Consider the following 24,082-nt stretch of genomic DNA (forward strand, 5'->3'; position numbering starts at 1 on the left):
ACATCAGCCTTGATTTGGGTTTAGACACTGGATAGGCCCTTCCTATGTCCCCATGTGTAACTGTTCCAAGCTTCACTGGTCTCCCATACCCCAAGCTGAGATCTAAATCTTCCCTTCACTTCCCCCAAACTCTCTCCAGGGGGTGGTGCTGCCTTCAGTGAGAATCCTCTTCAGCTCAGGTCTCAAGCTCAAGATGGCAGTCCCCAGACCCTGTGCTGGTCACAATGACCCTCTTCCTTCTGCTTCATCATCCGAGAACATGCGCACATGAGCTAGGAGAGCGGACCAGCTGTACCAAGAGAGGGTGCTTGGATGAGACCATGAATACCAGAAAGGGATCAAGGAATTCTACTGGGGCTCATTCCACACATGAGGAATGTGTAACACCCTTGTCAACCCTTCCAAATCATAGGGTTCAAGAGTCAGTGGGGACAGGCAGAAGATCAGGATAGAGACAAGACCAGAAGAAGAGAGTGGGGGAAACCTTGTAGCAAAAAGGTTGCTGAGTCAGACCTTGGCCCAAGGTAGGTTTTGACTGTAGTATAGCCTCTGTTACAAAAATGGATATTTTATTTAATCCCAATTCTTATCTGTAATGGATTTGTTTTAGTTTGTGTGTGTGTGTGTGTATCATATTATGTAGGCACCCTCAGAAGCCAGAAGAGGGCATCATATCCTCTAGAGTTGGAGTTACAGGCAGTGTGAACCATCATGTGGGTGCTGGGAACTGGGGTCTGATCCTTTGGAAGAATGAGCCGTTTTTCCGGCTCCATTTCTTTACACATAAATTAAGGTGGAGATTTTTTTGAAGGCATTCTTAAAACTTGTGGACACGGTATAGAAAGATCTTAGATGAAACAAGAAAAGTAATACCAAGTGTACCAGGCCACACCACAATATTCACTATCTGTGTGTGTGTTTGTGTGTGTGTGTGTGTTCATGAATTGCATAATTTGTTGAGCAAACAGACAGGTTTTGCATGCCATTGTTAGAATCATTAGGCCTTTTTCTGTCTCTCTGTGTCTCTGTCTCTGTCTCTGTCTCTCTCTCTCTCTCACACACACACACACAGAGTCTCTCTCTCATACACACACACAGAAGCAGGCAAACATAAAAGTTACTTACTGTGGCTCTCATTATTACTTTTTAAAGTCTCGAAAGTATTTCTGCCTAGATTACTTGTGATTTAGAATGCAAGTTGATAGTAGCTATATATAAATGAAGCAAAATAAGATGCTCTCTTACTCTTTGGATAGTCTCTGTCTCAATTTCCACTTTATTATACTAAAAATCCAAAGGACATATAACACATTTTCTTACATTTGAAAAATCTATATATTTGAGACTCCCAAATAGTTACAAACAAGATTCTGTTAGATTTCTTAAAAAGAAATACCTTCTAAATTCAGCTGACTTTAAATCATACATGTGGACAGTGAGACCCAAGATTCCAAGGTTTTAGGGTTTGCTCTGAGATTCAGACCTGGATCTGTCAATATTTCCATCACTTCATAAAGGAGCTCAAGCAAATTGGTTTGGGGAAGCATATTTGGAAAATGAGTAGAATGTGAGGAAGACCAATTGTGCCACTCAAATCTTACATACCTGGATCATCCCCCCTGACACTCCCAGGAGAAACCACTAGCTTAAACCTATCCAGTCAAAGGCAGGAACGTGAGAGAGAGGGCCATATGTAAGCTCACTCTCCACTCTGTGGGAGCAAGAATCTAAACCAATTCTAAGATTTCTGTACACCTAAGAAGGCACACAGGCCCCAGCCGAGCTGTGGAAGTAAGTTCCTAGAGAAACAAACAAGAGAAAGAAACTCTTCCTTATGTTTCAACCACAACAAAAAGCCACTGCAATGCTATTATAAACAGTGTTTTAGAAGTCGTCCCCTTAATGTACATTTTTTTGAGAAATTATAAAGCAATGTAATAGATTAAATTTTTGCATTACTTTTAAATTTTGTGTGTGGTCCATGCACGACACATATGCAGAAGCCAAAAGACAATCTATGGAAGGCGGTTCTTGCCTTCCACCACTGTCGGGTCGGGCTTGGCAGTAAAGTGCAGTTACCGTTAAAGACAATAAATTCTCTTTAAAAGGCACATATGAAAAGCTGTGTGTGGTGCCTTGCAAATGTAACCCCATCTGTGTAGGCAGAGACAGGAGGATCACTGGGCTCATTGCCAGATAGTCTTGCAAAATAACGGTGAGCTTCAACTTCAGTGAAAGGCCTGCCTCAAACATAAGGTGGAAAGTAATAGTGCGCGCACACACACACACACACACACACACACAGACACACACACACACACACCCTGATTCAAACTGAAGTCGGCTACTCTTCCAAACATATCCTTTCTCTTTAGAGATGCATCTTGCCACAGATGTTAATGGTTAGAGGGTATTTAGCTTATTTATAAATCTTTTCTGTTGTGTGCAGTGCTGTGGTGAATGTCCTCATGGCTGAGACAGCAATGTTTGAGCACAGGCTTTGCAACCCTGGTGCCCAAGTTCAACTTCTAGAGCCTCAACTTTGTAGCCCATTCTTATAATTCCAGTGCTATGATCCTGAGGTAGGACCTTGAGATTGGGCAATCCTGTATACTCTATAGTGAGTTCAAGGCCAACCTGAGCTACTTTTAAAAACCTGTTTTATTGGCTGCTAGTGGTGGTGCATGCCTTTAATCCTAGCACACAGAAGGCCAAGACAGGCAGATCTCTGTGAGTTCAAGGCCAGCCTGGTCTACAGAGTGAGTTCTAACCCACCCAAGGCTACAGAGAAACCCTGTCTCAAAACAAAACAATCAAAATTCCTGTTTTAAGATGGTCTTGGTGTTGGTGGCATATGCTTTTAATTCCAGAACTTGGGAGGGAGGCAGAGGCAGGACGATCTCTGTGAATTCAAGGCCAGCCTGAGAACGTGAGTTCTGTTTCAGGACAGCCAGGACTACCCAGGACAGTGAGATCCCGTCTCAATATAACAAAGAAACAAACAAATGAAAAACAAAACAACAACAAGAAACCAAAAGCCAAAACCCTGTTTCAGGAAAACAAAAATAAAACAAAACAACGCCCCCAAAACCATCAAACAATCATCCTAAACTGGTTTAGTAAGATGCAGATAGGCAAGCCTGAGGAATTAATAATGAATACATTTGTATCTGAAGGAAAATACCTGATAGCAAGCAGCAGGTGGGACCTGTCCGTTTGCTCAACAAATTATGCAACTCAAGGACACACACACACACACACACACACACACACACACACAGAGATAGTGAACATTGTGGCCTGGTACACTTGGTACTACTTTTCTTGTTTCATCTAAGATTTTTCTACACCATGTCCACAAGTTTTAAGAATGCCTTCAAAGCCTACAGTCAAATATGGTTCATCTACTATGTTTGAATCTACATAAAAAGTGTATTTGTGCTCAAAAGTGTAGGTTTCAACTTTTTTTTTTTTTAAATAAAAATTCAGGGCTGGAAAGACGGCTCACTGGCTAAGAGCACTGGCTGCTTCTCCAGAGGACCCATGTCCAGTTCCCAGCACCCACAAGGAGGCTGCTCTTGTTGGAACCCAAGTTCCAGGGGCTATGATGTCCTCTTTGGATTCTGCAGGCAATGTATGCATGTATACTAATACATATAGAACGAAATACACATAGAACAAAATTAAATAATCGTTTCTTAAAATATCCACAATTGGGGCTGGAGAGATGGCTCTGTTGACTGCTCTTCCCCAAAGGTCCTGAGTTCAATTCCCAGCAACTACATGGTGGCTCACAACCATCTACAATGAGATCTGACGCCCTCTTCTGGTGTGTCTAAAGACAACTGCAGTGTAGTATACTCATTAAGTAGAATAAATACATCTTAAAAAATACAATGAATAAAAAATCTGCAGTTATAATAGAAGTATGTAAGATATGTATTAATGGATTTGTATCATCATTTATATTAGAATCAGAAAGTATTCCATGTCCTAACATGGGGAATGACTCACAAAATACACATAATCAGAGTATAAAGTCAAGAGAATTCATCAGTAGTCCAAATCATATTTCCTAAAAATAAATAATAAAAAAGTGTAAAGTAGGGAAGGGAGTAGAATTCATAATTGCAGTAATGGAAACATGACGGAGACTCACAAAACCCAAGATGTATTTGCCCAATTTGCCATTATTTTCTCGACTGGGTGAGACTGCCCATATTTACAGCAGAAGAAAGTAAATAAAGACAACAAGAGTAAATCTTGTTCGTGGGCGGAGTACACATACCTCACACCAGAGGGCAAATGTCCAGGGAAAACTCCTTATCCAGTGGAAAAGAGCACCATCAAGAATCACCACGCCTCAGTTATCACACAAAATTCAGGGATACCTTGGCAGCCGGGTGTCAATCACAGGTGTACAGTTTAACCTACCCTGGAACCTAACGGTCGATTTGGGACTTTTCCCCACCTAATCCAAGTAATCACTTAGAGATTCATACGCAGCATGAATATGTGACTGACTGCTGCCACAGTTATTTCTTACATCACAGTCCCTTTATCCTTCAACCCCTGAATCGCATACAAGGTTAAAAACAAAGGCCCAAACAAAGTTAAAAACAAACTAGCTTTCAGTCTTCCCTCGGCTTGAGTTCAGGTGAGTCGACAGCTTGCGTGAGGGCAGTCTCATACATCTGTCATATGAACCTTGTGCTTGAAAACACAGAAACACACAAGCCATGTACAACTTGTACTAAGAGCATCCCCACCATCTTGGTAGTTACAAAATGATTGAACAGTAACGGTAGTTGTGCTGCACATTTCTTTTATATTAATTGGTATTCTTTTGTTTTGTTTTTGTTTTGGATTTTTTTTTTTTTTGAGACAGGGTTTTTCTGTATAGCCCTGGCTGTCCTGGATCTCACTCTGTAGACCAGGCTGGCCTCGAACTCAGAAGTCCGCCTGCCTCTGCCTCCCAGAGTGCTGGGATTACAGGCATGTGCCACCACCGCCCAGCTATTAATTGGTATTCTTAAATCTTTAAAATTTGCTCTACTTTAACCCTTGGGATAAATTATTTTAAGAGTTTCAATCTATATGCTGATTCAGGATATAGTTTTTCACATAACTAACCTCCACAGTTGGGTTCTGTGGAGACCAGATGATTTCAGATTCCCCCCCCCCCTCTCTCTCTCTCTCTCTCTCTCTCTCTCTCTTTCTTCAGGCACACCAGAAGAGGGCATCAGATCCTATCATGGATGGTTGTGAGCTACCATGTGGTTGCTGGGAATTGAACTCAGGACCTCTGGAGGAGCAGTCAGTGCTCTTAACCACTGAGCCATCCCTCCAGCCCTCAGATTATTTCTGAGGCCAACTCTGGCACTGCCGCTTCAAAAATAAAGCTATTACACAGTCCAAGTATTTTTTATTGCATTTTAATATTTCTCTATAATACAACAACCATGATATTAACCATTATGAGAAGTGACTGATTAGTTAGTAAATGTGCTTACGAGATTCCCAGCTGAGTCAAAAGATGAGTGCTAAAACTGCAGGTAAGAAGAATCTGAACACAACTTCCACAGCTGAGCCAAAGGGCATGAACTTTATGACTCTTTTATGCTGGGCACTAAGTGTTCTGGTGACCACTTTTGTGAAAATCAATGTAGTAACAAAATATGAAGAAATGATGATAGATGCTAAATTCGTTTGCCCCACCCAAAACAATCAGGTGCCAGTTCTGGCTAAAACTTCACCCTCTAAGGCTAGTAGGCTCGGTTAACCATACAATGTTTGCGGAACACAGATGAAGTCCTGACTTTTATCTCCAGGAGATAGGTAGGTAGGTAGGTAGATAGATAGATAGATAGATAGATAGATGATAGATAGATAGATAGATAGATGACAAAGAATCACCATCTGGGTAATTTGACCAAAATCCTTAATTTCTTTGATCTCCATCTGATCCCTCCACTGAGAACATATAGTTTCAAAATTAAAGCAAACTAAGTGATACACCTGAAAATGCTAAGGATATCATTCCTTGAGACTTACTACCAAGCAGGTGTATCCTTCAAAAACAGCCTTTAGTTATAGACACGCATTTTTCTCATAACTTTCTCATAACTTCAAAGGGTTAATCACACATGCACAGAACTCCGCAAAAGTACAGTACTGTCTAGTTTTGAAGCGACCTGAGGAAACAGTCACAATCAGTATGCAGGGAAGCAAACAAAAAGGGAAAATGAGGAAGATGTTTACCCAGAAAAGGAATGAAGATACACCTCTTAGATAAATAAAGCCCTCCCGTATACCCAAAGGTAATAAAACTAAGCGATACTGACCCTCGGTGGAGAAACTGCAATATACATGCAGTTCCTCCTTACTGTTCTCCAGATCTAACAACATTGAAAAAACAAAACAAAAACAAAAAACCAATCAACAACAACAAACAAAAGCAGAAAACCACTGACTGGGTAAGGTATGCTTTACCTGCGTGGAGCGCGTCGGGGGAGCCCCATCAAAAGTAAGCTGCCTTTCAACTTTTGAACGCAGGTTGAGGGTTAGGGGGTGAGGGACGTGCGCAGGAGGTCACTTACCTCTCACAGATTTCCCGATGCTGTGCAAGTGCGTGATCGAACTGTAGTTCTGAGCCACGCTCTTTAGGAACGCCTCCATCCCTTCCTGGTGGTGGTACTGGAAATCCAGGGCGGCCACCACGGGCAGCAGAAGCCCCAGCCACAGGCGCGCGCGGTCCATGTCCTAGAAGAGATGGAGGAGAAGGAGTGAGCAGCTGAGGACCGCCCCGGGAAGCGCGGACACCGCCAGCCCGGAGTCCTCTCCGCCCTCGGGGACACCTGAGCTCCACCTCCCTGCTCTGAGAGGCCAGGTGAAGATGGTCCCACTGGAGCCCCGCAGCCCGCCCGAGTCCCCCCAGCAACACCCTGCCGCATGTCCCATCTCACCAGTGCCAGGCGCGCGTCTCCGCCCGCCGGCTGGCGCCGGGCGCTCCGGGGAGTTATAGCCCGGACAGAGGGGCGTGTCTCGAACTCCCCGCCTGCCGACACGCCCACTCCTCACCGCGCCCGCCCCGGGGGCGGAGTCACCGCCCTCGCTCCGGGGACAACACACCCCGCAGGGTATTGAGGACAGCAAGCCTGCCTGGTGGGCGGTGGGGCGCGACCTGTCCAAGCCCGTGTTGGACGTGCGGCCTGGCCTCCGCCACCGTGGTCCCGGGGACGCTGCGCAAACGGTGCCCACGGTGGGCGGTGGGCGGACCACCTGGAGTCCAAGCTGGGCCAGGCTTTCAGCCCTGTGCTACAACTGGGGAAGCCAGGGAGCTTTCAAGAACGGACGTGCGTTTTTGAGCTTTACGTGCCAAGTGTGAGGTACAGGAACATGTCCAACAAAAGTGTCTAATAGATAGCATTAGACTGGATCAGAGTTAAGTTTGTGACCAACTCGCAGGACAAAAGCAGAGCTGCTGTCGTCTGTAGTAGTCCTCAGGCCAGTTCCGGTGCTTCTTCCTAAAATTCTGCTTTCTGGGAGCAGGGGGTGGGGTGGGCTGTGTTTGCATTAAACAGAACACAGACCGTGACTGGTGAGAAGTGGTTCGTGACAAGGGGCCATCATGTTCTAAAGGGCACCAAACACACAGTCTCTCTCTGTCCCACGGATTAACATACACTGTTAAAGAAATACCGACGCCTGCAAGGGTCTGGTGCAAACAAACTCTACCGATTTGTTATAGCACATCTTGAACAGATTTTTAAAATAGCGACGGCAGGGACCATCCCAGGGGGGATGGAATTTTCCTTCCCAGTGCACAAAAGGAGGGTGTTATTCTTAAAAGGACCCTTGAGGAGAGAAGAGATGGGCTTAGGGGGTAAAGATGGTTGGGCTGCGAATCTGGCCACGGGAATTCTAGTCTCTGAACCCAAGTAAAGGTAGGAGAGACCATACTCCACAAAGTTGTCCTGTGACCTCCACAGGCACAACGTGATCCTTGCTGCACAACTCCCCACCGTGCAATACATACTACTAATAAAAGAATTAATGTTCTAAAGCAGCGATTCTCAGCCTGTGGATCGGGACCCCCTGAGGACCAACCGACTCTTTCACAGGGGTTGCATATCAGATATCTGGAATAACAGGTATTTACTTTGCATTTCATAACAGTAGCAACATTACAATGGAGTCACAACGAAATAGTTTTATGGTTGGGGGGGGGTGTCACCACACCATGAGGAAGTGTATTAAAAGTTTGCAATATTAGGAAGGTTGAGAACCACTGCTCTAGAGGTTGTGGTGGAGGGACAGAATGGAGAACCTGGGTGAAGACTGCCTGTCCTCTCTTACAAATACAGATGGTGCAAGGTTATGAGTTCTGGGGGATCTTCAAGGTCTCTTGTGATTCCAGGCAGCAAATCCTTCCTCTGACCCCAGGGCTATGAAAATTCACTGTGCTAGGTGTACTAAGAGCTCTGTAAAATGGAAGTCAGTCTGACACCTTGAATAAGGTTGATGGGCACATCGTTAGAGCCTTGAGGTGTCTATTAAATAAACCCAACTTAGCTGGGTGGTGGTGGCGCACACCTGTAATCCCAGCACGGCAGAGGCAGGCAGATTTCTGAGTTCGAGGCCAGCCTAGTCTACAGAGTGAGTTCCAGGACAACCAGAGCTAAACAGAGAAACCCTGTCTCAAAAAAAAATCTAATCCAATAAATAAATAAACAAACAAATAAAATAAATAAATAAAAAATAAACCCAGCTTAATTAACACATCTTTAAGGAGAATTTTCTGGTGATTGCATTAATCCAGCGCTTGCATTTTTGAACGTAGTTGTCGCTGTGCCAAATGTGAATGCCACCAGTCTTGGGAGAGCTTCTCCTTTCCCCGATCATGGGCAGAACCGACCGGAGCTGAAAGGAGGGGAGAGGTTTGAGGACAGCCATGGAGTTATGCAGTCGTTATGTGGGGCAGGAAAGATGAGCAAAGTGAAGAATTGCCTCACTAGAGATCACAGACAGCTACAGAAATAAATGGAACAGATGTCACTTCCTGGAGTGCAACACTTATTAACCTGTTGGTCGAGAACAATTCTTGCACAGGGGTCTCCTATCAGATATTTGCATTACATTTCACAACGGTAGCAAAATTGCAGTTATGAAATAGCAACAAAACAGTTAGTTTATGGGTGGGGGTCACCACAATGTGAAGGACTGTATTAAAGGGGTCGCAGCATTGAGGAGGCTGAGGACCGATGTTGTAGTCAGTGGCTCTGTGGCTGCAGACTGGGAGATGGTGGGTTTGCCCACCCTATTCCGGGAAAACAGGGGGTGAGAAAAAGTTGCAGTTGCTGCCCTGGAGATTGGCACCAGGCAAGGACTGGATAGGGACTCAGAGGGCTGGGGTTCTAAAGGTTTAGTGCGCAGTGACCTTAAGTGTGATTTAAGGACAGTGATGTCACCAGGGGTGTGCAAAAATTCTGGCTCTCTCGTCACATGGCAAGCCTTAACAGAGTTCCAGAGATCCATCCTACATTTGGGTGTGAGATGCACTGTTCTAGAGGAAGAGAGAGGAAGAGGGAGGAAGAGAGGAAGAGAGGAAGAGAGAGGAAGAGAGAGGAAGAGAGGAAGAGAGGAAGAGAGGAAGAGAGGAAGAGAGAGGAAGAGAGGAAGAGAGAGGAAGAGAGAGGAAGAGAGAGGAAGAGAGAGGAAGAGAGAGGAAGAGAGAGGAAGAGAGAGGAAGAGAGGAAGAGAGAGGAAGAGAGAGGAAGAGAGGAAGAGAGAGGAAGAGGAAGAGAGAGGAAGAGAGAGGAAGAGAGGAAGAGAGAGGAAGAGAGAGGAAGAGAGGAAGAGAGGAAGAGAGGAAGAGAGAGGAAGAGAGAGGAAGAGAGGAAGAGAGAGGAAGAGAGAGGAAGAGAGAGGAAGAGAGAGGAAGAGAGAGGAAGAGAGAGGAAGAGAGAGGAAGAGAGGAAGAGAGGAAGAGAGAGGAAGAGAGGAAGAGAGAGGAAGAGGAAGAGAGGAAGAGAGGAAGAGAGGAAGAGAGAGGAAGAGAGGAAGAGAGAGAAGGCTCAGTGCAAGAGTATGAAAGCTGCAGAAGAATGAACCCCCTCAAATTTATGGTTTTAGAGGCAACCTTTCTTTTTCCCCCCTATTTATTTATTTATTTATTTATTTATTTACTTACTTATTTATAGGAGGGGAAGCACCCCCTCCCCTTGAGTTCCACCCTTCCCTGGGACATCCAGTCCTAGCAGGACTAAGCACATCCTCTCACACTGAGACCCAACCGGGTAGTTCAGTTAGGGGAAGGGCCACAGAGTGAGAGACAGCAGCTTCCCCCACCCCGCTCCAATTGTTAGGGGACCCATATGAAGACCATGCAAGGGAGGCAGCCTTTCTTTTCTTTTCTTTTCTTTTCTTTTCTTTTCTTTTCTTTTCTTTTCTTTTCTTTTCTTTTCTTTTCTTTTCTTTCTTTCTTTCTTTCTTTCTTTCTTTCTTTCTTTCTTTCTTTTGTTTTTTTGGTTTTTTTTGGATTTGTTTTTTTCGAGACAGGGTTTCTCTGTGTAGCCCTGGCTATCCTGGAACTCATTCTGTAGACCAGGCTGGCCTCGAACTCAGAAATCTGCCTGCCTCTGCCTCCCAGAGTGCTGGGATTATAGGCGTGCGTCACCACCGCCCGGCTGGCAGCCTTTCTTCTGATGAAGCACTTAAAATAAGCTGACATAGTCTAAAGGCTGATAACTTGGCAATACAATAGCATATGGTGCCTGTATGGGTAAATCTGGTAAAAGAAAAAAAAAGACAAATGATATGGTTTGGTTATGAATGTCCACACAGGGTCCTGTGTTAAAGACCTGCTATGAGTAACAGTATTTGAAGCCGGGTCATGACAGCTGACGTCAGTAATGTACGGACCCGTTGTGTGTGAGAACCTATTAGAGAGGAGGAAGTAGGTCATTGGGCACATTGGTCGAGGATGTATCTTGTTTCTAGCCTTTCTACTCACTCTCTACCTCTGGCCTCTAAAGAGGTGAGTGGTTTTGTTCTGTTATGTTCCCATGGTGATCTGCTTCACCACAGAGTCTATGGACTGAAACTTCTGAACCTTTGAACCCAAATAAATCTTTCTATCTATAAGTTGTTTTTCTCAGATGTTTTCTCATAGCAACAAAGGCTGGTTGACATAGCAGAAGACAGAATTAACAGCTCTTACAAAATCAAGAGTGGGCCACAGACATTAATATGCAGGTCCTAAAGCAGCAATATAAATAGCCAATAAAACAGAATGAATGTTACCAATGCGGCTAATAAAGAGTTATATACATAATTAAAGGGAAAGATTGTGGCTTTGTTTTGCTAATCAGTAGACATGATTTTAAAAAGATTGACAATGCCTGGAAAATGGATGGGATCTGGAGAAACAATATGTATGTTCTTTCAATTGTATTATAAACAGTTACACTTGCTGGGAAGGTGGCCATTGGAAAGACAACAAAGTTTCCAGTGTGGCATTTCTACACTAAAAGGAACTTAAAATGTGTTGTATTTACTGTGAAAGTTAGAGTTTCCAAATCAGTGTTGTTTTCAAGTTGTAGGAAAAAGTGACCAACACCTGAACTTCTAAAACAGGCAGGCTGTTGCCGTCCATGACTCTCTCTGGGGCAATATTCCCACAGACAACCTTGGCCATATCTGGAGCCATTTTTGATGATTATGATTTGGGGAAAGTGTTGGTGGCTTCTAACCCTGAGGCAGAGGGCATGGAGGGCTTGCTGCTGAAGACTCTCTAGCAGTGGTTTTCAACTGTCTTAACGCCTTGACCCTTTAATACAGTTCCTTGTGTTGTGGTGACTTCTAACCACAAAAATTATTTTGTTGCTACTTGTTGTCTTTTTTGCTGTAATATTGTTGCTAGTTTTTTGTTGCTGTAATTTTGTTGCTGTTATTAGTTGCAATGTAAATATCTGTGTTTCCCAATTGTCTTAGGTGAGCCCTGTGAAAGGATTGTCTGACACCCCCAAAGGGGTTGTGGCTCAAGGTTGAGAACAGCTGCTTTTGCCTCAGCAAGGAACCATCAGCTGAAAATGCCAATCATACTAGGGTTGAAGCATCCTAAATCAGGTGAAGAATATTAAGACCACAGTGCAAGTTATTTTTCAGACATAATAGTGAGGATATAGTTTCCACTTATTAACTTGGGAAGACCGATCAATCAGTGGGAAAAGGCAAATGATAAAAGTAGGGTGTAGGGGCTTTGGAGGTACAACAGATAATAAACCAATCCTAGCAACATGCTGAGCGGGTTTCAAGCAAGCTGAACTGTAGTCCTTGCGTTGCTGTGTCTTGACTTTATTTTCTTTAAAAAGAAAATAAAAACATGTATTTATTTGTGTATGGGTATGTATGTACACACATGATGCTTGTGGAGATCAAAGACAACTGCCAAAGAGTTCTTGCTATCCTTCCACCATGTGGAGCCTAGGGATCGAACCGAGGTCATTGTGCTTAGCCGCAAGCCCCTCTATCTACTGAGCCACCTCATTGGCCATTTTTTAAAAAATGATATATTTTCTGAACAACTTTTTTTTTCTCTCAACAAAACGTTACTTCTTTTAATTGAAAAGAGGGGATATTTTTCTTTTTCTTTCTTTCTTTTTTTTTGAATGTAGAATCAAAGCTGCGCAGAAAGCACAGAAGGAGAGATGAACAGATCTGAAGGAAGATGACATCTAAATGTCACTGGCATGAGTCATGGGACTGGAGAGGAAGTAAAAGGTCACTGGAAAAGTGGGATAGTAAGGAACTGAAAAGCTAAGGTGTTGGAGAGTTCATGCTAAGGACATCAGACCCCCCTCCACCCCTTCCCCCCTGAAATAGCAGCAGGAATTGGAGCAGAGAGAAAAACCACAGCCAGGGGTTAAACAGCCCAGCAGATGCTGACAAGAATGAACAGTGTGAATAGACTTTGTGACTTCCCCTTCCCCCTTTTCTCCCTTCCTCCCTCTTCCTCCCCTCCCTCGCTCCCTTCCTTTCTTTCTTCATTTTATATTTATTTTGTGGTGTGTGTGTCTGTGTGTGTGTGTGTGTGTGTAGTGTGTGTGTAGGTGTATGTGTGTATGTAAGTGTATGTGTATGTATGTGTGTCTGTGTGTGTAGGTGTGTGTGTATGTGTGTGTATGTGTGTATGTGTGTATATGTTGTGTGTGTCTGTGTGTGTGTATATGTGTAGATGTGTGTAGGCGTGTGTATATATGTGTATATGTGTATATGTATGTGTGTAGGTGAGTATGTGTGTCTGTAGGTGTGTGTGTATGTGTGTGTACGTGTGTCTATGTGTGTGTGTCTGTATGTAGGTATGTGTGTATCTGTGTGTGTATGTGTGTGTATGTGTGTATAGGTGTGTGTGTATGTGTGTGTACGTGTGTCTTTGTGTGTGTGTGTGTCTGTGTATGTAGGTGTGTATGTATGTGTGTCTATGTGTGTGTATGTGTGTATAGGTGTGTCTATGTGTGTGTGTGTCTGTGTATGTAGGTGTGTGTGTATCTGTGTGTGTATGTGTGTGTATGTGTGTATAGGTGTGTGTGTATGTGTGTGTACATGTGTCTATGTGTGTGTGTGTGTCTGTGTATGTAGGTGTGTGTGTATCTGTGTGTGTATGTGTGTGTATGTGTGTGTATGTGTGTATAGGTGTGTCTATGTGTGTGTGTGTGTCTGTGTATGTAGGTGTGTGTGTATCTGTGTGTGTATGTGTGTGTATGTGTGTATAGGTGTGTGTGTATGTATGTGTACGTGTGTCTATGTGTGTGTGTCTGTGTATGTAGGTGTGTGTGTATCTGTGTGTGTATGTGTGTGTATGTGTGTATAGGTGTGTCTATGTGTGTGTGTAGGTGTATGTATGTATGTATATGTGTGTGTGTATGTGTGTGTGTGTGTGTGTGTGTAAGTTTACACATGCAGAGTCCAGAGGACAATTGTAGTAGTCAGTTTCAGTTCTCTCCTTTAATCAAGTGGTTTCTGGGGATTGAACTCAGGGCATTGGGTTTGCTGACATGGGTTTGGCCCTTTTCCTGCTGGGTGATCTTTACAGCTTTTCAAAAGTGTCACAAGAAAATGTAACTAAAAGCAAATAGGGATGCTTAAGAAGTTTTCTCTTGGACTGGAGAGATGGCTCAGTGGTTAAGAGCACCGACTGCTCTCCCAGAGGTCCTGAGTTCAATTCCCAGGAACCACGTGGTGGCTCAAACCATCCATAATGAGATCTGACTCCTTCTTCTGCAGTGTCTGAAGACAGCTACAGTGCACTTACATAAATAATTTTTTTAAAGGATATAAGGAGCCAGGGAAATGGCTCACCAGGTAAAAGCACTAATTGCGTAAGCCTGATGACCCCCCCCCCCCTTTGATCTCTAAAGCCAGATGCAGTGGTGGACATCTGTAAGCTAAGCTCCTCCTCCAGACAGATGAGGCAAAGTAAACTCCCCGGAAGCTTTGTGGCCGGCCTGAAGGACACAGCACAGCAGCAGAGACAAAAGAAAGCTCTCCCCAAAGAAGACGGCAGAGGAGAAATGACACCTGAACAAAGGTGTCTGTCCTCGGACCTCCTCATGTCACCCTGATGTTGATGTGTTCCCACTAACACACACACACACACACACACACACACACACAGCATTAATTATTTCTAATTTAAAAGGAAATTATAAGCCGGGAGGTGGTGGCGCATGCCTGTAATCCCAGCACTCTGGGAGGCAGAGGCAGGCGGATTTCTGAGTTCGAGGCCAGCCTGGTCTACAGAGTGAGTTCCAGGACAGCCAGGGCTACACAGAGAAACCCTGTCTCAAAAAAAAAAACAAAAAACAAATAACAAACAAACAAAAACAACAACAACAAAAAACAAATCCAAAAAAACCAAAAAAAAAAGGAATTATAATAAAAATGATATTAAAATCATTCTTAACAATTGATAAACAATTTAATTTAACTAAATAATTGATAAACTGATTTATGTCTTTAGGAAAATTCACCACAACCCCTGGTGCTGTTCTTCTTTTACAGCACAGAAACCATCTTCATGGATGCAGGTTACAACTTACTGGACAAACATATTAACATTTTTACACTTATAAATCAGTATTGACTAATGTAGTTGTTTGGGCCCTATAGATTTGCATTTCTGAATGCTTGGCCCACAAGGAGTGACACTATTCAGAGGTGTGTGTCCCTGTTGAAACAGGTGTGGCCTTGTTGGAGGAAGTGTGTCACTGTGGGTGGGCTTTGACTTCCTCCTCAGAGCTGCCTGGAAGACAGTCTCTCCTGGCTGTCTTCTGATCCAGCTCCTTCTCTAGCACCATGTCTGCCTGCAGGCTGTCATGCTGTCTTGCAATGAAGATAAAGTACGAACCTCTGAAAGTCTAAGCCAGCCCCAATTAAATGTTTGCCTTTGCATGAGTTGTGTTGGTCACGGTGTCTCGTCACAGCAACTGAAACCCTAGCTAAGACAACTAACAAATCAAAGTTCAGTTTTCTTGGCTCCTCTGCTCCCTGTGAGTTTCTTAGGCCTTAGCATGAAGTACAGAGTAAGCAATCATACTTTCTCTTCTAAGTCTGGACTTTTTTTTTCTCTTTTTCTTTTTCTTTTTGTTTTTTTCAAGACAGGGTTTCTCTGTGTAGCCCTGGCTGTCCTGGAACTCACTCTGTAGACCAGACTGGCCTCAAACTCAGAAATCTGCCTGCCTCTGCATCCCAAGTGCTGGGATTAAAGGCGTGTGCCAACACTGCCCAGCTTAAGTCTGTCTTTCTTTAAGAAAAAAAAAAAATCAAAAAAATCATCCCAATTTATAGTCCTTAGTCATGATATCTGGGAGTGCCTTAGTCTTTGCTAAGGTCACAGGTAAAAATGGAATCTCATCATTTTAAATGAATAATACTCTTGGTGATCATTTAATGATATTCAGGGGACAAACGTTAATCTTGGTATCACCAAGGGAAAAGGCAGGCATAGCTCTGTAAGTTCAAGACCAGCCAGGGTTACATAGTGAGATCCTATTTAAAACAAAAAAAAAAGTTTATTTGAGGCTGGTGAGATGGTTGTACTTAAAGGCACTTGTCACCAGTTTGATGACCCTAGTTTGATCCCTGGGCCTCACAGTGGAAGGAGATGACCTTCCACAAGTTGTCTTCTGTCTTTCCCTGTGTGCCCTGTGGCATATGTACACTCTAACGCGCTTGAACTCATGCACATGCGGATAATGTTCTTTTAAAAATAGATTTGCTAAAAATAGCTTATGTATAATTTTTGCTCATTTTTTCCTGATTTGTTTTTAGTTTTTCATGCTTAGTATTTTTTTTAAATTAATTACTTCATTATTTATTTACTTATTTACTTGTGTGTGTGTGTGTATGTGTGATGGCACAAGTGTGGAGGTAAGAAGAAAACTTCTAAGAGTTGATTCTCTCCTTTCACCCAAACGGCCTTGGGGGATGGAACTCAGGTCATCAGGTTCTGTGGCAAGCACTTTTCCCCACCAACCCCCTCTCTGCCTGTATTTTTCTTCCTGAGACCCAGTTTCCTTATCTAGTCATTTTTATTTATTTACTAATTTGTACTTTCTTCTAGTTTTTGATGCCTTTAATTTTTTTAAAAAAAGTTCACTTTTTTTTTTCTCTGCTTTGGACCCATTTGAATGAAATAACTGACATTTTTAGAGCAATTCCAGGTTTGTAAAAATACGGAGAAGAAAGTACACAGGGTTCCCACGCATCCGGAATTTGCATATACCCCTTCCTCCCTCTCTGCCCCACTCCTGACCAGTTTCCTATTCACATCGTGAGCATGGGGGTGGGGAGCAGGGCGTGATGTGTAGCCTAGACTGTCCTCAAATGTTAGATCCTCCTGCCTCAGCCTCCTGTGCCCTGACTTTCTAGGTGTGCACTACCACACAGGGCTATTTTTTACACATCTGTTTGTTGAGATGGGGGTGGCATCTTGCCATGTAGCACAGGCTAGCCTCATATTTGCACATCCTCTGGATTACAGGTGTGAGCCATCAAGCCTGACTCTCTGTGTGACTTTAATTAGATTTCCCATCGACTAGTAACGGTATTTGTGTTTTCTTGGGGGCTGTTTGTGTATATCCTTTAGAGAATCGCCTCTTCAAGTTCTTTGCTTATGATTCAGTAGCTGGCGATTACAAGCAATCCTTCTGTTCACATAGGTTACCTTTCACTCTGGGCACTGTTTCCCATTGTCTTAGGGTTTTACTGCTGTGGACAGATACCATGACCAAGACAACTCTTATAAGGACAACAGGAAATTGGGGCTGCCTTACAGGTTCAAAGGTTCAGTCCATTATCATCAAGGCAGGAACATGGCAGTATCCAGGCAGTCATGGTGCAGGAGAAGCTGAGAGTTCTACATCTTGCTCTGAAGGCAAACAGAAGACTGGCTCCCAGGCAGCTAGAACAAGGGTCTTAAATCACACACACACACACACACACACACACACACGCACACACACACACACGGTGACCACACCTACTCCAACAAGGCCACATCTATTCCAAATAAGGCCACACCCACTCCAACAAGGTCACACCCACTCCAACAAGGACACACCCACTACAACAAAGCCACACCTCCTAATAGAGATACTCCCTGGACCAGGTGTATACATATCACACCTTCTGTGCTGCACAGAAGTTCTTTTTAATTGTTTTTCACCTAGTCTTGTGTGTGTGTGTGCTCATGTTGCAGTGCATGTGTGTAGGTCATAGGATGACCTGTGGGACTCAGTCTTCTCCTTCTACCATGCAATTTTTGGAGTTCAAACTCAAGCTGGCATCAGACACTGAGGTGTCTCACCCCTCTCCCACCCCCATGTTCTTAAGTGCGAAGCTTTTGCTTTTCCTTTTGTTACCTGTGTGTTTGGTGTCCTTTCCAAGAAACCCCTGCCACATTCAATGGGTCTCTGCTCTCTTCTACTTTTACGGTTATAGGTCCTAAGGTTACATTGTCAATTTCTTTGAGTACATTTTTGCACACGGTGTACAGTATAGCGCTACACACTGAACATGATGTAGTTTTGGATGTGGAGATGTGGTTTCCCCAGCACCATTGTGGAGGGGCTATCATCTCCCCAACACCGTGTCATCTTTGTTTCCTGGTCACAGATAATTTGACTGTATGGATGGGGGTTTCTTTCTGGCCTCTCTGCTGTGTTCTACTGCTCTTGTGTCTTTTGTTTATGGCTGTCTCATGCTGTTTTGACTAATAGCTTTGTAATATGTTTTGAAGCCAGCACATCTACAGCGTTGGTTTCCCTTTTCAAGTTCATCTTGAGTATTTGAGTTTTAGGATTTTTTTTCTATTTTTTTCATTAGGATTTTAATTGAGATTGTATCGAGTATATAGGTTGTTGGGCCTTATTTGGCTATATGCTGAGGCCTAGTGTGGGAGCCTGAGCATTGGCTCGATTTTAGAGACCTGTCATTTGCTTCCACTTGAAAATGACTCAGCAGGACCTGCTTAAGCCTACACTTGCCTAGCTACCGCTGATGTCCAATAACTTTATTGGCCCTGTCAGTCACCCCATACCCTCTGTCACCCCTCCCCTCCCCCTACATCATCCCACCTCAGCAAAAAACTCACCTCCTCTCTCAGCCCTTTATAAACAAAAGACTGTCACAATTAAATGAGTTCCTGCTTTGACAGACTCCTGGCTCTGGGTGGTTAATCTCTGGACAGCCTGAGGTCCCAGCCCTGACTCTCACCATCCTGCTTCAGCCCCAAGAGACCCAGCTGGACCTGGTTCCCTCCTCTCAGCCTAGACCTGTGGGTAGAGAGCTGGCAATAGCTGGCTTTGGCTAATGCAATATGAAACAGACTTTTAGTGACTAGTACAGAAGTTGATGGTTGTCCTTTGTAAGTCTGTCTTAGCTTGCCTCCTGTTGCTGTGATAAACACCATCACAGCTTGGGGAGGAAAGGTTTTATTTCAGCTTACATGTCCTGGTCATAGTCCATCCTGGAGAGAAGTTAGGGCAGGAACTGCAGGCAGGAACTGGAGCAGAGGTCGTGGAGGAACACTCTTTACTGGCTTGCTCCCCATTGCTTGCTCAGTCTGTTTTCTTATTCAACCCAGGCCCACATGCCCATGGGCAACATAGCCTACAGTTGTCTGGAGCCTCTCATATTAATCATTAATCAGGAAAATGCCCCACAGACTTGCCTAAAGGCTGATCTTATGGAAATACTTTCTCAAATAAGAGTCCCCTTTCCCAAATGACCCTGGCTTGTGTTAAGTTGACATAAAACTAGCTAGCATGTCCCATGTTTAATAAAATGGTAGCAAACCTTAGGTCTGTTTCCCATTTGCTGATCTGAGTAGCAGAGGTGGGAATTCTATGTGACTATTCCAGTCCTATGTCAGGGATATACTGGCCTATTATAGAAGGAAGCAAAGTTTATCTAAGTTGTCCAGGGGCCAAACTAGATCTTCAGGACACACTGAAGGAAAAAGCACCTCCTTACACACACACACACACACACACACACACACACACACACACACACACACACTTATAACCATTTTGCTAAAGACCTATCTTTTACATCCAACCATAGCAACAAATATTTAAAGTCTAAAGTCTTTGTAGAGATAAACTTTAAATCCTGATTTCTTTATTGTTTAACTTTGGGGACTATAACTCCTTTGAGTGCCTCAGTTTTTTAATCTGTGAAATAGGAAAAACTGTTATTTTTGGTTTTTGTTTTTCTTCAGGATTGAACCTAGAGCACTCACTGAGTTGCACGGCCAGCTGTGTGCACTGCACAGGGCTATTAAATGAAAGAACACACACGAGGGAACAGTGACTCACAGAGTAAAATCTTGGTAATTATCCCCTTCTTGGAGTATGCTAATATTGTTCCCCTATAGCAATTCAGCAACATTAAAAGGCACCCATGGCCCATCTGTAGCAGCAACACAAGGCCTTCCTCTCCTTACTCACGTTCGTGCCTGGTATTGCTAACTTGTTTGAAGTGTTCTCGTTTCCAGGATTTTTGTCTGTGTTACCCCAGTTAATCCTCACAGCCATGAGTCATGTGAGCTTACTCTCCCTGCTTCTTGGATGAAGAATGTTATTACAGGCAGTCCCCCATAAGCCTTCAGTGCTCCTGCACGTCCTGTCTGAGTGTGCCAAGAATTTAACCCTGAAAGCTGTTCCTTGCTGTCTTTGTCACCTGCGGCTTTGATGTGAAGTAATGCCTTCTTCTAAGACAGAGAAGTATTAGTCTCTGCTTTTTATAAAGCAGAGAAAAACTAATGAGGGGCTGGCTGGTTGGCTCAGCAGGTAAAGGGGCTTGCCTCCCAAGCCTGATGACTTGAGTTGGGTTCCTAGAACCCGTGTGATGGAAGGAGACGCTTGACTGGCTGTCCTTGGCTTGCACAGGTGTTTCGTGGTGTCTTCAAGGCTAACAAGCAAACCCTGAGTTGCCGAGCCCGGGTGTACCTGTACCACCCACTTGGGTCCTCCCCCTACAGGACTCCGTAGACAAAGCAAACTGCTCAGTTGCCTGGAGAAAATGAGTAACAGCATTCTCTGTCACACCTTCTGCTTCTTCTGGTGAAGCAGTAAGGGGCTGGTTAACTTATTAACTTCCAACAAAGTCTCAAACCCGGACAAGAAAGTAGCCTGATCACATCCGGGTGTTTCCGGGAGATTCGAGCCCTGCGGGATAGAAACTTTCCTGTCTTCATTGTTACCTGTAGAGAAGACCGAAGAGTGCCTGATGCAGATGGAGCCCCTACCAAGCCCTTGTGGGAGGAAAGTTTCAGATAATTAATTATACAACTTCCTGAACTCATAGAGATCCATTTACTCTGCCTCTGGAGTGCTGGGATTAAAGGTGTGCCTCACCTCTGCCAGGCCACGATTTACATATGCAAACATATAAAATAATACATATGTATAATTTACATACATGTTTCACAAGACCCTTCTGAAGTGCTTAGAGGGTAGAGGGCATTATTTCCATTTTTTCAAATGAGAATGTGACGCTCTAAGCGCTAAAATAATGAGCCTGTGGTCCCTTGGCCAACAAATGGTGTAGTCAAAACTGAATCTCCCATTAACAAAAATCCAGAAGTCCATTTTTCATGAATAATGCACTCTGTATGACAAGGAAACTTTATATATATATACATACATACATATATACTTAATATATAACTTAAAATTATACACATATATATAATTTTAGGACCAGTTTTTTGTTTGTTTGTTTGTTTTTTTGTTTTTTGTTTTGTTTTGTTTTGTTTTGTTTTCACAGACAGGGTTTTTCTCTGCAGCCTTGGCTGTCCTGGAACTCAGTCTGTAGACCAGGCTGGCCTCGAATTCAGGAATCTGCCTACCTCTGTCTCCCAAGTGCTGGGATTACAGGTGTGCGCCACCACTGACTGGCTTAGACAGTAGTTTTAATCTATCTGCTTCTTCCTGTGTAGCATTAAAAAAACTCCAGGATTTGGAAGTTCATCAGAACACAAGTGCTATCTGAATGCCCCAGGGGAAAACTACAGTAGTAACAGTTGCTCATCCATAAACGGAAGAACTGCTCTGAATTTTGACAGACAAGTTGCACAGCAAGCAGAAAACCTTCAGAAATCCTTCAGAAAGACAACACAACAGTATAAAACGACCATAAAAAATAAAGGAGCAACTGTTTGTTGTTGTTGCTTGTTTGTTTTTTTGTTGTTGTTATAAAGCACAGCAATTATAGGTAGGGTTCTGGTCTTAAATAGAGAAGGCTTGAGTTAAATTGTGTTCCTCAAACATCTGATCCACAGTATTCAGAGACAATGCTCTGGAAGTCCCAGGAAAAGACAGCCCCTCGGTCGTGATGGGAACCTGCTAGTTTCACGAATAACTTTCATCTCTCTGACCCCAAATAGCAAGTTTTCCATTCTCTAGCACCATAAAGACATGTTCCTCTTCTCCTTCCTATGGAGAACTAACAGATCTGGTTTTGATGGAGGTGAAGATCTGAATTGGGGTCCTTTTAGGAAAAAATAAAACCAAACCCCCAAAAATCCCCACTACTGTCTAAGTCACTTAAAAAAAAAATCACAATTAGTTGTGAAGTAAATTAGTAATAATAGTAGTGGTGGTGGTGATAATGATGATGGGTGTCTTAGGGTTCCCATTGCTATTTAGAGATACCATGGCCAAGGTAACTCTTATAAAGGACAACATTTAATAGGGCTGGCTTACAGGTTTAGAGGTTCAATCCATTATCATCAGGTCAGGAAGCATGGCAGCATCCAGGCAGGCATGGTGCTGGGGGAGCTGAGAGTTCTTTATCTTGTTCCAAAGTCAAACAGTAGAAGACTATCTTGCAAGAAACAAGGAGAGGGTCTCAAAGTCCACCCCCACAGTGACAGACTTTCTCCTAATAGGCCACACCTCCCAACAGTGTCACTCTGGATGGGGCAAGCGTATTCAAACCACCACAGTGATGTTGCCTAGCAGTGATGGTGAAAGCATCCATTGCTATCATTCTGTCTGTCATTTCCCTTCAGTGTTACATCACTGTAGGAGTACAGCTATTTCTGCTATATATCTCTCTTATATCTTTCTTATTCATTCACCAATTATTTATCACTTACTTTGTGCTCCATACTTTATTAGCACCTAGGGAGCACAACAGGCTGAATCCCTGCCCCTGTGTAACTTCCAGTCTTCAAGAGCCAAGGTCTCCTTAGATTGCCTCACATACTTTAAGAAACCCATGGTCTGGGGCTGGAGAGATGGCTCAGCGGTTAAGAACACTGACTGCTTTTCTGAAGTTCCTGAGTTCATATCCCAGCAACCACATGGTGGCTTACAACCATCTGTAATGAGATCTGATGCCCTCTTCTGGTGTGTCTGAAGACAGCTACAGTGTGCTTACATATAATAATAAATACATCTTAAAAAAAAAAAAAAGAAAGAAACCCATGGTCTTTCTTGGGTAAGTGTGCTGACCTAACATTACTTTCTGCCTCTATGTGTACGTGATGGAGCACAGAAGGATCCAGACACAACATTTTATCTATTGGCAATGGAGCAAAATTCAAATTTAATCACTGTTCGGTCTGGCAATTGCTGAAAACCTCTCATTTAATTCTGAAGGGTGTCCAAGTCAAGAAAGCATAGGCAGCCGAGTTATATTGTTTTGTCCATAGCTTCTCTGTCAGAGGTTGGAGTACCCACACCAGCCTGTAATTGCTGGAGAAAGGATACAGAGTTATACATAGTAACTGAATGGTTCATTGTTAAAATCTTTGCTTCTCATGAAACAGCAGGAGATTATACATAGTAACCAAAACAGATCATTGTTAAAAGCTAAGCCCATGGATACACATGGCTATAGGTTAAACCCCAGCTCTGTCTCTGACTGCCTGACTTGAGTAAGTCATTTAATTTCTGTGTTCTTTCATGTATTTATCTATAGGATGGAGTGAATTGTGATATTGATTTTATAGAACTTAGAAATCATATAGGATTGCAGATATTAAATGACTTCATGTATGCAAAGAGTTTAGAAGGCTCAGTTTGACATATTATAAACTTACAGATCCCAAACTGTCACTATATTGACACATAGTAAAAATGAAGTATTGGTAAGAGGGAACTTCAACTCCAATTTCCTTGTCTCCTACTTATTGATTAACTGATTCATTCAAGCTGTTGATAATTATTCATTGAACATCAGATGCTGTCTTAGTCATTGTTATACTTCTGTAGACACCATGATCAAGGCAATTCTTACAAAAGGGAGCTTTTAATCAGGGGCTTGCTTACAGTTTCAGAAGGTTAGTCTATCATCATAGTCTAGTCATCATGCATGGTGGGGAGCGTAGCAGCACACAGGCAGGCATGGTGCTGGAGGAGGAGCTGAGAAGCTCTACACGTTGCTCTGTAGATAAGAGAGAGAGAGAGAGAGAGAGAGAGAGAGAGAGAGAGAGAGAGACAGAGAGACAGAGAGAGACAGAGAGAGACAGAGAGAGACAGAGAGAGACAGAGACAGAGAGACTGGG

General features: G+C 43.4%; 1 protein-coding gene and 1 long non-coding RNA gene across 2 annotated transcripts in view; one reads left to right on the forward strand and one right to left on the reverse strand.

Moving 5' to 3' along the window:
- The window catches only part of Cpm (carboxypeptidase M), a 58,731-nt gene extending 51,731 nt beyond the window's left edge, over positions 1–7,000 (reverse strand). The window contains exons 1-2 of the mRNA XM_052165998.1: positions 6,966–7,000; positions 6,600–6,762 (exon numbers count right to left, since the gene is read on the reverse strand). Of these exons, the coding sequence (XP_052021958.1) occupies positions 6,600–6,759 (160 nt within the window). The 5' untranslated portion in view covers positions 6,760–6,762; positions 6,966–7,000. The remainder of the gene's footprint in view (positions 1–6,599; positions 6,763–6,965) is intronic.
- A 1,069-nt stretch (positions 7,001–8,069) lies between these two features.
- LOC127671015 (uncharacterized) lies at positions 8,070–21,728 on the forward strand. Its single transcript, XR_007974657.1, has 2 exons — positions 8,070–8,153; positions 21,509–21,728. It is a non-coding gene; the product is annotated as an uncharacterized LOC127671015 (long non-coding RNA).
- The last annotated feature ends 2,354 nt before the right edge of the window (positions 21,729–24,082 follow it).

Source organism: Apodemus sylvaticus, chromosome 20 (assembly GCF_947179515.1).
Source record: "Apodemus sylvaticus chromosome 20, mApoSyl1.1, whole genome shotgun sequence".
In the NCBI taxonomy this organism is placed as follows: Eukaryota; Metazoa; Chordata; class Mammalia; order Rodentia; family Muridae; genus Apodemus; species Apodemus sylvaticus.